Raw genomic sequence first — 14730 nt, forward strand, 5'->3', positions numbered from 1 at the left:
AGAAGTGACCCGTCTCTGCTAAATAGACTCTGGTTTACTTATTTTAACGATTAATGAATGAAACAATGGGTCAGGACAAGTCACGGATTGTAGTTATATTGACGTACAGCAGGGTTGCAGATAGGATATCAGGATGTAAGCAATTAGGAGAACATTAGGGGAACGTTAGGAGGATGTTAGAGCAACCGTTGCCGTAACGTCCTGCTAACGTTCCCCTAATGTTCTCCAAACCTGCAGGGAACATTGTATTGTATTTCCATAAAAAAGAAAAACTTTACCGGGGAACCAAGAAAGAGCGTTAAAATATCTGTTCTGTGAACCAAAAACTAACGTTCCCAGAATGTTCCGGGAACTAAAAATTGTTAGCTGGGGAGGCACTTGCAATGGAAGTGAATGGGGCCAATTGTTTTGGAGGGTTTACAGGCAGAAATGTGAAGTTTATAATTTTATAAAGGCACTTGCATTAACTCTTCTCTTAAAACGTTGTTTTCATGGTCAATTTTACGGCGTTATGTCGTCATGGCAACAAGTTGTAAAATTGTCTATAACTTTCCACAGATGCGGTTAGTAAGTGATTTAATCACAGTAAAATCATGTTAACACACATATTGTTTATGTCTTGCAGCTATACTTTTAAAACAGTATTTTAACATTTATAGATTGACCCCATTGACTTCCATTGTAAGTGTCTCACTGGAACACACATTTGTGCTTTTTTGTTTTGAAAGACATGAAGGGGCGAGCTGAAATACATATGAATGAATAAATATAATGATAATGATATAAGAATAAATATTATGAATATTCATATTCACTATAACATATCTAAGTAAACAGCAATGACAACATGAAAACTGCAGAAATTTAAAGCCAGAGACATAAAAAACTGTTTCTTAAACTTTATTGATTAAAAGTACACTTGATTCACAATAGTAATACAAGTGAATGAAATTATAGACATTTCTTAAGTTATAGGTCTATCTCATTAATATAGCATTAAAATGTTAGCTTACATGCGCTTTAACCTGCCACAGACAAGAGTTACAATCAAAATCTATAGAGTTGTGTGTTTGGTGCTGAAAACATGAACTTCATTCTGCTTGTGTGATCCAGAGAAGAATCTCCAGAGTTAAAGACACTTTGTGAAATTGTGATTAGTGCTAAATGTCGTGCATGTTTTTGATGTTATCCAAATGTAGAATATATTCTCATTAGAAGCATCTCTGTGAACTCTTCAAAAATATCATTTAAAAACTCTATGTGCTTGGAATAAAGCAGTCAGAAGAATTCTACAAGAACTCAGTTCATAATCAGCAGCACCGTACACAACTGAGAAACCTCAAATGCACTTCAACATAAAAACATTTGAACCACGTGTAAACCCCAAACAAAACTTTTTGTGCAGGAAAATAACCAGCCAGCTGGTTTTGGAAAATCTAGGAAAGGGGTGGAGGAGTTTCTCTGTATTGGAATTGTTAGTGACTTTTCAAGAGTCGAATATTCATCAGCACATGACTGTTCCATGCTCAAAAAAACAAAAACAAAAATCAACTCTCCTGTATCCAAAATGTTTAACACCTGTCCGAATAATGTAACAAAAGCCAGACTGGTCCTGCCACTGACTGTATTTAGATCAGACATTTACTGATATGAGTACGATCTAGATGAGGTTTGGCCCCCAAAAAAGTAGCTGTGTGCAGGGGTGTGGCGAGAAGGCTGGCATGGGGTAAAAATTAGCTTTGCCACCCCAACTCATACCCTGCTCGCATCCTGGAGACGGTGCGCAATGGCTTAACCCGTCCGTGTCACGCATGGCCCATAACAACGTTCCACCCGTTTCTGGGAGACAAATCCACCACACACACCCCAACAGACGTCACAGCACAACACAACAGACGACTTACTGCATGCCACCCCTTACTCGACTCTTGCCACCACCCCTTTGCCACCCCTGGGGAAAGACCTGGACACGCCCCTGGTTGGGTGTTACAGTGAATATCACAAAACCGGTCAAGAACATGGGTCATATTTCACCCCAAATACCAAAGAAAAAAACAGCTTATACCAGCAAAGACCAGCAAACACTCTTAGTCCGGTTTAAGCAGTTTTTTTCCAGCAGGTTGGTCAGAGAACATCTCTTTTCCCTTCACAGTACTCAGACACTGGTGCTCTAGTAGTGCTTTAAGGCAACTAAAGAACCTTTAGAGTGCATTTCAAACGTCCCTTGAGGTTTACCAAAATGTAGCAACTGAATATTCACAGAAAGAGACTCAGAAAACAGCAAACCAAGAGAACACTTATAGATCTGAAACCACGTTCAGTATACAAAGAAATAGGCAAGACAAAATACACACAACTGTATGTAGACAACATAAATATGATGTAATCACAGGCTGTCAGTGGTACTAGATGAGATCTCCATTCAAAAGTACAATCTTTACTTGGAGAGAAGAACTATTTCATGGTCTCCTCCACAGTTTTCTTTTATTGTGCAATGTCAGCAGAACTCACTCGTGGATGGTGATGGAAACATTGTCCTGTTTGGGGACTCTTGGAGATATCTGCAGTGCTTTGGCACTTCAACTAGTTTTGTTGGAACAAATTTGGTGACAGAATGTGTTGATTGAAACACGTCAGTTTGTGTGATTCTTCCTCAGTTGTTTTTAGGCGACGTGCAAAACAGAAAACACAGAACTGGTAGATTTTTAATGGCTTTCAATGACGACTGGCTCGTACACACCAGCAGAGACCCTGTCAACAGAACACAAATGTAAGATGTGTGTGAATGGGATTTTATTATTATATTTTATTATGCTGTATTATGTTTTGTGAAGCAACCTTGAGGTCTTGAAAGGTGCCATATAAATAAAAAAAATATATTATTATTATTACTATATTATATAAATAAAAATAATTTTATATTGAGGTCTTGAAAGGTGCCATATAAATAAAATATAATATAATCATTATTATTATTACTATATTATATAAATAAAATGTATTTTATATTATATTATATTGAGGTCTTGAAAGACACTATGTAATTAAAAAATATAATAATAATAATAATAACAATAATAATAATAATTATTATTACTATATTATATAAATAAAAATTATATTATATTATATTATATTATATTGAGGTCTTGAAAGGTACTATGTAAATAAAAAACATAATAATAATTATTATTATTATTATTACTATATTATATAAATAAACATACTATTGTATTATATTACACTGAATTCTTGAAAGGCACTATTATTATAATTATGATTATATTATATAAAAAATATTTATATTATATTCTATTTTATTACATTACATTATACTATATTGTGGTCTTGAAAGGCACTATGTAATTAAAAAATATAATAATAATAATAACAATAATAATAATAATTATTATTACTATATTATATAAATAAAAATTATATTATATTATATTATATTATATTATATTGAGGTCTTGAAAGGTGCCATATAAATAAAATATAATATAATCATTATTATTATTACTATATTATATAAATAAAATTGATTTTATATTATATTATATTATATTGAGGTCTTGAAAGACACTATGTAAATAAAAAACATAATAATAATAATAATTATTATTATTATTACTATATTATATAAATAAAAATTATATTATATTATATTATATTATATTGAGGTCTTGAAAGGCACTATGTAAATAAAAAACATAATAATAATAATAATTATTATTATTACTATATTATATAAATAAAAATTATATTATATTATATTATATTATATTGAGGTCTTGAAAGGTACTATGTAAATAAAAAACATAATAATAATAATTATTATTATTATTACTATATTATATAAATAAACATACTATTGTATTATATTACACTGAATTCTTGAAAGGCACTATTATTATAATTATGATTATATTATATAAAAAATATTTATATTATATTTTATTACATTACATTACATTATACTATATTGTGGTCTTGAAAGGCACTATGTAATGAAAAAATATAATAATAACAATAATAATAATAATTATTATTACTATATTATATAAATTCAAATTATATTGTATTATATTACACTGAGGTCTTGAAAGGCACTATGCAAATAAAAATTATTATTATTATTATATTGTTTTGTGAAGAAACCTTGAGGTCTTGAAAGGCACTATATCAATTAAAAATAATAGAATATTATATTTTTATATATGTTACAATATTTGTGTGATATTCAGGTTTAAGGGTAGGGGATAGAATATAGAATGAGCTCATAATTCAAATATGGAAGCCAATGGAAAGTGCTTGCCATGATAGAAAAAAGTGTGTGTGTGTGTGTTGTCATTTCATTAAAGAAATTGTGAACAAAATGGGTGAATTCTCATGTTGAATAATGTCCTGATATAATTATGTGGTTTTAATTGTGAATTCAAATAAATAATTTAAGTGTGTGTGTTTTACTATGGTGTCAAATCCAAACATGGTTTTTAATTCAGTTATTGTTCAATCTGTGTTTGATCATGAGTGTGGAGGTTTGTGTTCAATCACCTGTTGCCCAGCTGGATTCCACTCAATGCTGTCGTTCCGTCTCGACTCACAAAGAGTCTCAGGTTACTATCTGAACACATGAAGAACAGAGAGACGGAGAATACTCAACATCACAAAACTGAGTGCATGACAACATGATCTGAGATCAGATTAAATAAGTCATACTGTATAATTACATATATTAGTGCAACTGTTGTTCAGTTTAATGAATCATTTTTCTTGCATCTTGGAAATGAATCAAATTGAATACACACCCTATATACAACCCCGTCCATGAGTTTATACGGTACATTTTTCAACTTTTAGGAGTACGCTAGCATAGAAATAAGAATCGAGATTAACTAAAAGTCACAAAACACACATTTTGATTGCATGTCTTTAAAATGGATTTTAAACATGTCTCTAGAGACCAATTGCGCAGAGGGAGGGGGTTTGTCTATTTTGTCTAATAGAGATGCTCATTTCTATACATTTTAGATCAGATATTAGCATATGCCTATTTTCAGCTATTTTCTTTTAAAAACACACATAGCCAGTAAAATTTAAAATGCACAACTCAAACGCTAGAAGGTCTAAACACTTGTTTATTGTTGCCCAGGACCTTCATTATTACTGTTGTCAGAGAAGTTCTGACTCTGAACTATCTTCTCCACAATGTCATCGGCATCTAAGCGGGTGTCATTGACCCAGGACGGGTGATCTTCCACTGAATCTTGTTTCCTCCTGAAACAAACAGGAAACAGATGTTACTTTTACTGTCAGATGTTCATCGGTCTCGAGCTCAAGCCTGCGTGCAGTGGACGTACCGCGGGGGTCTGTTGGAGGGTAATATGGGCCGTGGAGGTCGAGGAGGGCATTCAGGGTGCGTGTCACTCTCAGAGGGGGCGTCTGTGCTCATGCTACTGCCTGTTGACGCGTTCCTGCGATGAGTCAAATCAGACAGACTGGAGGAGCAGGAGTGTTCGGTGCTGTAGCCTGTGCACACACACACACACACAGAGTTAGATCACACACACACACACACACACACACACACACACACAGAGAGTTAGATCACACAAACACACACACAGAGTTAGATCACACACACACACACACACAGATTTAGATCACAAACACACACACACACAGAGTTAGATCACACACACACACACAATTGGGTGCCTGGGTAGCTCAGCGAGTATTGACGCTGACTACCACCCCTGGAGTCGTGAGTTCGAACCCAGGGTGTGCTGAGTGACTCCAGCCAGGTCTCCTAAGCAACCACATTGGCCCGGTTGCTAGGGAGGGTAGACTCAAATGAGATAAACTCCTCATGGTCACTATAATGTGGTTCTCGCTCTCGGTGGGGCACGTAGTGAGTTGTGCATGGATGTCGTGGAGAATAGCGTGAAGCCTCCACACGCGCTACGTCTCCGCGGTAAAGCGCTCAACAAGCCACGTGATAAGATGCGTGGATTGACGGTCTCAGACACGGAGACAACTGAGATTTGTCCTCCGTCACCCGGATTGAGTCACTATGCCACCATGAGGACTTAGAGCGCATTGGGAATTGGGCATTCCAAATTGGGGAGAAAAAAAAAAGATTCCACACAATTCCGTGATCAGTAATCAAATAAGCAAATTTGTGACATTAACTGTGTTACACATTTTGTACAAAAGGACAGTTACAAAAAAATGTCACTCAAACTATTATGCTGATTATATCATTTTTATAATGAAAAATAAAAATACTTGTGGACTCAAACTTCAAAAAATTGGGTTGGCACAGCCACTGACCAGGAAAAACAATTGCACTCCGTGTCAAAAAGGTTGCTGACCCCTGCTCTAGGAGCACATCCTGAATCTGTAACCAGGACGACACACTCGAGAATGTACAGAATTTACTGCAGCTTCCGTTGTTGTGAAGAGACGGACAATGTAAACACACACACACACACACACACACACATACCTGACAGCTTGCTCTGTTGACTGGCATAACTGGAGTTGCGGGAATGACCCGTGAGGAACGATTCATCAGGACTTTGACTTTGATACGCCTCCTCAGAAAGACCTATAGAAAAACAGACAACATTATATACTGTATATATTTAATACCATGTATTACCATGGTACCTTTTGTTTTTTTTGTTTTTTTCTTGCTAGTTATATCACTAATAATCTTTTGTGCAATATATATACACCGATCAGCCACAACATTAAAAGCACCTGTCTAATATTGTGTAGGTCCCCCTCGTGCCGCCAAAACAGCGCCAACCCGCATCTCAGAATAACATTCAGAGATTATATTCTTCTCACCACAATTGTACAGAGTGGTTATCTGAGTTACCGTAGACTTTGTCAGTTCAAACCAGTCTGGCCATTCTCTGTTGACCTCAGCAAGGAGTTTCCATCCACAGAACTGCCGCTCACTGGATGTTTAGTGTTTTTTTGGCACCATTCGGAGTGATTTGGACAGTGGCATGATTGTTGGTGCCAGATGGGCTGGTTTGAGTATTTCTGGGATTTTCACACTCAACAGTCTCTAGAATTTACTCCGAATGGTGTACTGTATATACAGTATATATATATATATATATATATATATATATATACACAGCATTTATATTTTATATATGTATATATATTTAAATATTAATATCTCTATAAGTGTATATAAATATACAAAGGTTTATGTAAATATTAATATTTAAATTTTTATATATATAGATAGATAGATGTATGTATGTACAGTACATACAAACAGTACATACATACATATACATACATATATATATATATATATATATATATATATATATATATATATATATATATATATATATACCCAAAGGCACCATGGTACCACGCTGTTTTTGGACACAGTACTATGGCAATACCATGACATCTTTTGAACATGTACCATGGTAGTACCACAGTATTCTCCAAGTACCTTGGAAAACAATGGAAATACCACAGTACATGACTATGGAAATCATTCAGTATCATAATATGTGAAAAATGTGATGTGAAAAATATTTTCCGACTTCCTGATTTCTTCTATTTTTGTGTATTTTTCATACTAAATTGTTTTAGATCTTCAAACAAGCTACAGTATAACATAAAACAAAGGCAACCTGAGGAAACACAAAATACAGTGTTCAAATATATATATTATTGAAGCAAAAAAGTTATCCAACACCTCTATCACCCATGTGAAAAACTAACTGCCCCCTTAAACTTAATAGCTGGTTGTGTCACCTTTATCAACAACAACTACAACCAAATGCTTCCAATAACTGGAGATCAGTCTTTCACAACACTGTGCTGGAATTTTGTCCCACTCTTCTTTGCAGAACTGCTTTAGTTCAGCCACATTGGAGGGTTTTCAAGCATGAACTGCCCGTTTAAGGTTCTGCCACAGCATCTCAATCAGGTTCAAATCAGGACTTTGACTAGGCCACTCCAAAACTTTAATTTAGCTTCTATTGAGCCATTCAGAGGTGGACTTACTCCTATGCTTTGGATCATTGTCTTGCTGCATAATCCAGTTGCGCTTGAGCTTCAACTCATGGACTGATGACCGGACGTTCTCCTTTAGGATTTTCTGGTAGAGAGCAGAATTCATGTTTCCCTCAATTATTGCAAGTCGCCCTGAAGCAGCAAAGCATCCCCACACCATCATACTACCACCACCATGCTTGACCGTAGGTATGATAGTCTTTTTGTGGAATTCTGTGTTTGATTTACGCCAGATATAACGGGACCCCTGTCTTCCAAACAGTTCCACTTTCGACTCACCTCGCCACTCTTCCATGAATGCCATTTTTGACCAGTGTCTTTCTGATAGTGGAGTCATGAACAGTGACCTTTATTGATGTGAGAGAGGCCTGCAGTTCCTTGGATGCTGTCCTTGGCTTTTTTGTGACTTCCTGGATGAGTCGTCGCAGTGCTCTTGGAGGAATTTTGGAAGGTCGGCCACTTCTGGGAAGGTTCACTACTGTGCCACGTGTTCTCCATTTGGAGATAATGGCTCTCACTGTGGTTCTTTTGAGTCCCAGAGCCTGTGAAATAGCTTTGTAACCCTTCCCAGACTGATGTATTTCAATCACCTTTTTCCTCATCATTTCTGGAATTTCTTTCGACTTTGGCATAGTGTGCTACTGGGTGAGAACTTTTAGCCAACTTCATGCTGCTGAAAAAGTTCTATTTAGGTGTTGATTTGATTGAACAGGGCTGGCAGTAATCAGGTCTGGGTGTGTCTAGTCCAGCTGAACCCCATTATGAATGCAGTTTCATAGATTTGGGGATTTAGTAACTGGGGGCAAATACTTTTTCACACAAGCTCTGTTGGTATTGGACAACTTTATTGCTTCAATAAATAACATTATCCTATTCGATTACTGTGCCATGGTCCCAATACAGTACAATTTCAAAGGGAAAGCAACAATGGAACGAATAAATTAGATAGCAAGTTTTCGGATCACTTATGAAAGACAGTTGCCTTTAATAACATGTGAGCACTTGCCAGAACTGAGTATAGAAGGTCTTGGTTTAGCCAGTAGAGGTAAAACGACTTCAGCTGTTCGCTCTCCTTTACAGTCCGGCTGTAGGGAAGAGTCTTGACCGGCCACAGATATACATTTGGCGGTGCTTGGAGGACTTACCACAGAAAAAAAAAAAAAAGACTTTTAAAACTTTAAAACATTCGAGCAAGACATTTAACCCCCTACTGCATGCATTATGAAATCACAGACTGAAATTTTTTTAATTCACTCTTGTTGCATAAAATGGACAAAATTTGATAAATAATAATAATAATAAAATTTAAATATTTGAAGTGAAAATTAGTGACTTTACATTCTGTGAATATCAGAATACTAAATATGTAAAAATAATAATAATTATTATTATTATTACACTAAATCTTAGTGTAACAGACTTTACACCATCTGCTATTTTACACAATCTAATAATAATAATAATTCTATTTATCACACATATACAGTGAATTTTTTTTTTTTTTTCACATATCCCAGCTAAGCTGCAGGGTCAGCCATGATACAGTGCCCCTGGAGCAGATAGGGTCAAGGGCCTTGCTCAAGGGCCCAATAGTGGCATCTTGGCAGTGCTGGGGCTTGAACCCCTGACCTTCTAATCAGTAACCCAGAGCCTTAACCACTGAGCCACCACTGCCCCTAATTTTCACACATCCCTGCCAAGCTGGGGTCAGAGCGCAGGGTCAGCCATGATACGGCGCCCCTGGAGCAGATGGGGTCAAGGGCCTCGCTCAAGGGCCCAACGGTGGCATCATGGTGGTGTTGGGGCTTGAACCCCTGACCATCTAGTCAGTAACCCAGAGCCTTAACCGCCAAGCCACCACTGCCCAATCTAACTGTCTCTTAGGTATATTTTTCCCTAAATTTAACTTAAATGGTAAGTAAATACTAAATAAAGTTAGATTAATAATGGCTAATACCAAAAAACAACATATGACAGCTGCATTATTCTCTATCATAGCTGCATGTGTGACATCACTGCACAGGTCAGCTTGTATACATTCCACTCACACAATGTTGCTTAAAAGCAACAAACACGTTTAAGCAATTCCTTACAGCACTCAAATAATAAAAATGGCTCTAAATGTTTCGAAACTAGGTTTACTCACCAACAAATTTGAATTATATTTTTGGATGGGTGAAAAAGCAATGAAAAACTGCACTTTTCTAAGTGTAAAGACATGCAGCCACCACACAGCGCTACATTCCAGAAAAAGATCCTCAAATAAACACCAGGACGTATTTTGAGCAATTGATTAATTCAAAGTCATCCCTTCGCTATTAACCATTTTATTGCCGTCTTACATGCATCATATGTTTGCCAAGTGAAGAAACTGGGTTTGTTACCCAGAAGCCAAAATATTGCATTGTCAACTACCAACCAAAAGGGGGCGCTACAGCCAGCATTGCTGCAACACAACACAAAACAAACACTCACGTTTTAAAACACGGATCTCCAGATAAGAGCATCATCCCAATGGTCACCTTCAGAAAGATGAGACAGAAATGGATTTGATTTCCACAGACCAGTTTTATACTTAGAATAATGCTGCAGTAATATCAGCTCCTGTTTGACCTCTGACCTTTAGGATGGAGTTGTCCTGGCGGGTGTTTCTGGTGTCGTATCCCTCCAGCAGACAGCAGCGCACGGTGGAGCCCGAGCCAGCAAACTCCGCCATGTTCAGATCAGCGAAGCCCATCTAGAAAACATCATGCACACGTTGAACACAGCTGACGGTTCAGTTTCAAGCACAGAATTCCGATCATTCCATGATGCCAGATGTGTGGAATATGTGGCGATTGTATTGTGGCTGCCATATCGTGCATGTGGAGTGCATCACGCTTGTTCTGCTGTTAACTTGCAAACTACCTCATTCTCTTTCTAGAAACTTCGAATTATTTACTTAGGCTACTTAAGTGGCTAAATCCAGATTTAAAGAGATGGTTCACCCAAAAGTGTAAATAAAGGTGATTTTAGGCAAAATGTAAGTCTCAGTCACTATTCACTTTCTTTGGAAGGAATAAAGATGCAATGAAAGTGAATGGAGACTGACTCCAGTGAATGGAGTCCCTAACATCTTTTGTGTTTTGTGGAAAAAAGAAAGTAAAATGGGTTTGGAACAACATGAGGCTGACTAAATAATTAAAGGATTATTTTTTTGGCTGAACTATCCCTTTAAAGACAGAAGCAACGTGTCAGCACTACAAGAAATCCATCTGTAGATGCTATAATGCATGCACTAAATCTATAAATGCCTGGTAATGCTTATAAATTTGTTATTTAACAGCCGTTTACTGATCCAAAATAACATCCAGTACATTTACTAGGTTTGTACTTTGACTCCAACAAAGATTAATTCACGTCGGGTGAATGTTTATTAAAGTGCCGTTAGTTACAGATCCTGTTGACTTATTGTAACGTCTCAGAGCTTCTCCACAGGACTTTCCTGAACACCTCACGCTAACAGATGCATTTATTTAAAGAGGCGCTCTCCTGCGGAGCGAGAGTATTTTTAGATCAGGGAAACGAAAACTTAGCCATGCAGAATGGGGAAAATGCATTAACTATTGAAGAATGAAACATTCCTCACCTTTGTGCGCTATCTAGGGCACGTTTATGAGTAGCATGGGTCTGACTGAGGGTTTGAATGCCCTTTAATGTGAGAAGTAATAAGTGTTGCTTATAATAAGATAAGCGTCACATACCTGAGGACTGTGGTCAAATGCTTACAGCTTTATTATGACCATTTAAACCTTGTGATGTGTTTAAAACATTAAAGTTAGGTCTGTTAGTGCCTCCTGTACACGATAATGCTGTAAAGTTTACTTTGATGTTGACTCTTGAGTGTTAATATGATGTGCGTTGTTCTACAAAGCAAGTGCGACTCCAACTGCACTGTGTAATATTTAATCACACTGATGCGTCATAAGTTAACTTGGGACTTGCTCTTTTTAGTCATTTGAATTGGACTTTATACTGACACTTATAGTTGTGGATGAGGCGTCACGCAAAAGCAAAAGTTTTTTGTTACCAAAGCGATAACAGAAAAACCCTATTCACCAGTGTATTCCACAACTGAAAGTGTCCAATAATAGGAGGGGGCTACCAAGATAAAATATGTAGTATTTTGCAGGTCATGGGTCATAAGGGTCCAAACTTATGAAGAATAAATAAAGCTTTTAAAAAATCTTCACACAAATTTTCTCCATGTAAATAAAGTGAATAATGACTCAGGGCTGGCAAACTTATGGAGGAAACCCTCACCAAATTTTGTTAGATTTCTCTGAAAAAAAGACTTAATGTCTTATGCCCTTCTGCTCCTTAAGTCAGCTTTTCTTGTTTTAGGGATGCTAAGATAAATAAAGGAAAATAAGACAAAAATACTAAAATTTTATTTTATAAAAACCATTTCCATTTTGTAAAAGCACAGTAAAAGTAGTCAATACACTGCAAAAAAATAATAATAAATAAATAAATAAAATATATGTATATATATATATATATATATATATATATATATATATATATATATATATATATATATATATATATATATATATTCATTTTTTCACATTTTGTTATGTTGGAAATGCTTTAAACTATTTATATTTTCACATCAATCTTCATTCCATACCCCATAATGACAAAGCAAAAACCAGATTTTTGATAACTTTGCAAATTTATTAAAAAGAAAAAACTGAAATGTCACATTGACATAAGTATTCAGACCCTTAACTCAGCACTTAGCTGAAGCACCTTTAGCAGTGATTACAGCTTTTTGGGTATGATGTGACAAGCTTTGCACATCTGGATTTGGGGATTTTCTGCAGTTCTTCTCTGCAGATCCTCTCAAGCTCAGTCAGGTTGGATGGGGACCGTCGGTGGACAACCATTTTCAGATCTCTCCAGAGATGTTCGATTGTTCCCAGTCTGAGGTCCTGAGCGCTCTGGACCAGGTTTTCATTAAGGATATCTCTGTATTTTGCTGCGTTCAGCTTTCCTTCAACCCTGACCAGTCCCCCAGTCCCTGCTGCTGCCAAACACCCCCACAGCATGATGCAACCACCACCATGCTTCACCGTTGGGATGGTATTGCGCAGGTGATGAGTGGTGCCTGGTTTCCTCCAGACATGACGCTTGGAATTGAGGCCAACTGTTCAGTCTTCATTTCATCAGACCAGAGAATCTTGTTTCTCACAGTCTGAGAGTCCTTTAGGTGCTTTTTTATGTGTCTTGCACTGAGGAGATGCTTCTGTCTGGCCACTCAGCCATAAAGCCCAGATCGGTGGAGTGTTGCAGTGATGGTTGTCCTTCTGCAAGTTTCTCCCATCTCCACACATGGTCTCTGGAGCTCAACCAGAGTGACCATTGGGTTCTTTGTCACCTCTCTTACCAATGCCCTTTTCCCCCGATTGCTCAGTTTGGCTGGGTGGCCAGCTCTAGGAAGAGTCCTGATTGTTCCAAAAGGCCACTGTGCTCTTGGAAACCTTCAATGCAGGCGAAACATTTTTGTAGCCTTCCCCAGATCTGTGCTTCGACACAATCCTGTCTCTGAGCTCTGCATGCAGTTCCTTTGACCTCATGGCTTGGTTTTTGCTCTGATATGCATTTTCAGCTGTGAGACCTTATTCAGACAGGTGTGTGTCTTGTGTCTGTGTCTCTGCTAAATAGACTCTGGTTTACTTATTTTAACGATTAATGAATGAAACAATGGGTCAGGACAAGTCACGGATTGTAGTTATATTGACGTACAGCAGGGTTGCAGATAGGATATCAGGATGTAAGCAATTAGGAGAACTTTAGGGGAACGTTAGGAGAATGTTAGAGCAACCGTTGCCCTAGCGTCCTGCTAACGTTCCCCTAATGTTCTCCAAACCTGCAGGGAACATTGTATTGTATTTCCATAAAAAAGGGTTAGGGTTAGGTCTGAATACTTTCTGAATGCACTGTATGTGTGTGTGTGTGTGTGTGTGTATGTGTGTGTGTGTATATATATATATACACACACACACACACACACACACACACACACATATATATATATATATATATATATATATATATATATATATATATATATATATATATATATATATATATACACATACACTATATGGCCAAAAGTTTGTGGACACCATATGTGCTTGATGAACATTTGATTTCAAAACTTTAGGCATCAATTTCCCCCTTTGCTGTAATAACAGCTTCCACTCTTTTGGGAAGGCTTTCCACTATACTGTATGTAGTAACCTGGCTGCAGGGATTTGCTCTCATTCAGACACAAGGCTATCAGTGAGGTCAGGAACTGATGTTGGTCAATGGGGCCTGACTTACAGTTGCTGTTCCAGTTCACCCCAAAAGTGATCAGTGGGGTTCAGGTCTGGGCTTTGTGCAGGCAAATCAATATCTTCCACGCCAGACACAGTAAACCATTTCTTTATGGACCTCACTTTGTTCACAGGGGCATTGTCATGCTGGAACAGAAAAGGGCTATCCCCAAACAGTTGCCACAAATTTGTAAGCACACAAAGCCCAAGCCATTACATAAAGAAACATTAAGATTTTTCTTTACAGGATTTAATGGAGTAACCAAATAAGCTACGTGCAAAATATAATTTTAAATATAAACAT

General features: G+C 36.9%; 1 protein-coding gene across 4 annotated transcripts in view; it reads right to left on the reverse strand.

The window, feature by feature from the left end:
- Positions 1 to 884: 884 nt before the first annotated feature.
- eeig1a (estrogen-induced osteoclastogenesis regulator 1a) overlaps positions 885 to 14730 on the reverse strand; it is a 70406-nt gene continuing 56560 nt past the window's right edge. For all 4 annotated transcript variants that reach the window (XM_051668296.1, XM_051668295.1, XM_051668291.1 and 1 more), the window contains 8 exons: positions 10682 to 10798; positions 10537 to 10583; positions 9068 to 9201; positions 6512 to 6613; positions 5364 to 5532; positions 5159 to 5280; positions 4558 to 4627; positions 885 to 2751 (listed from right to left, as the gene is read on the reverse strand). In XM_051668296.1, coding sequence (XP_051524256.1) covers positions 2706 to 2751; positions 4558 to 4627; positions 5159 to 5280; positions 5364 to 5532; positions 6512 to 6613; positions 9068 to 9201; positions 10537 to 10583; positions 10682 to 10798 — 807 coding nt within the window. In that variant the 3' untranslated portion in view covers positions 885 to 2705. The remainder of the gene's footprint in view (positions 2752 to 4557; positions 4628 to 5158; positions 5281 to 5363; positions 5533 to 6511; positions 6614 to 9067; positions 9202 to 10536; positions 10584 to 10681; positions 10799 to 14730) is intronic.

Source organism: Myxocyprinus asiaticus, chromosome 33 (assembly GCF_019703515.2).
Source record: "Myxocyprinus asiaticus isolate MX2 ecotype Aquarium Trade chromosome 33, UBuf_Myxa_2, whole genome shotgun sequence".
Taxonomy (NCBI): Eukaryota; Metazoa; Chordata; class Actinopteri; order Cypriniformes; family Catostomidae; genus Myxocyprinus; species Myxocyprinus asiaticus.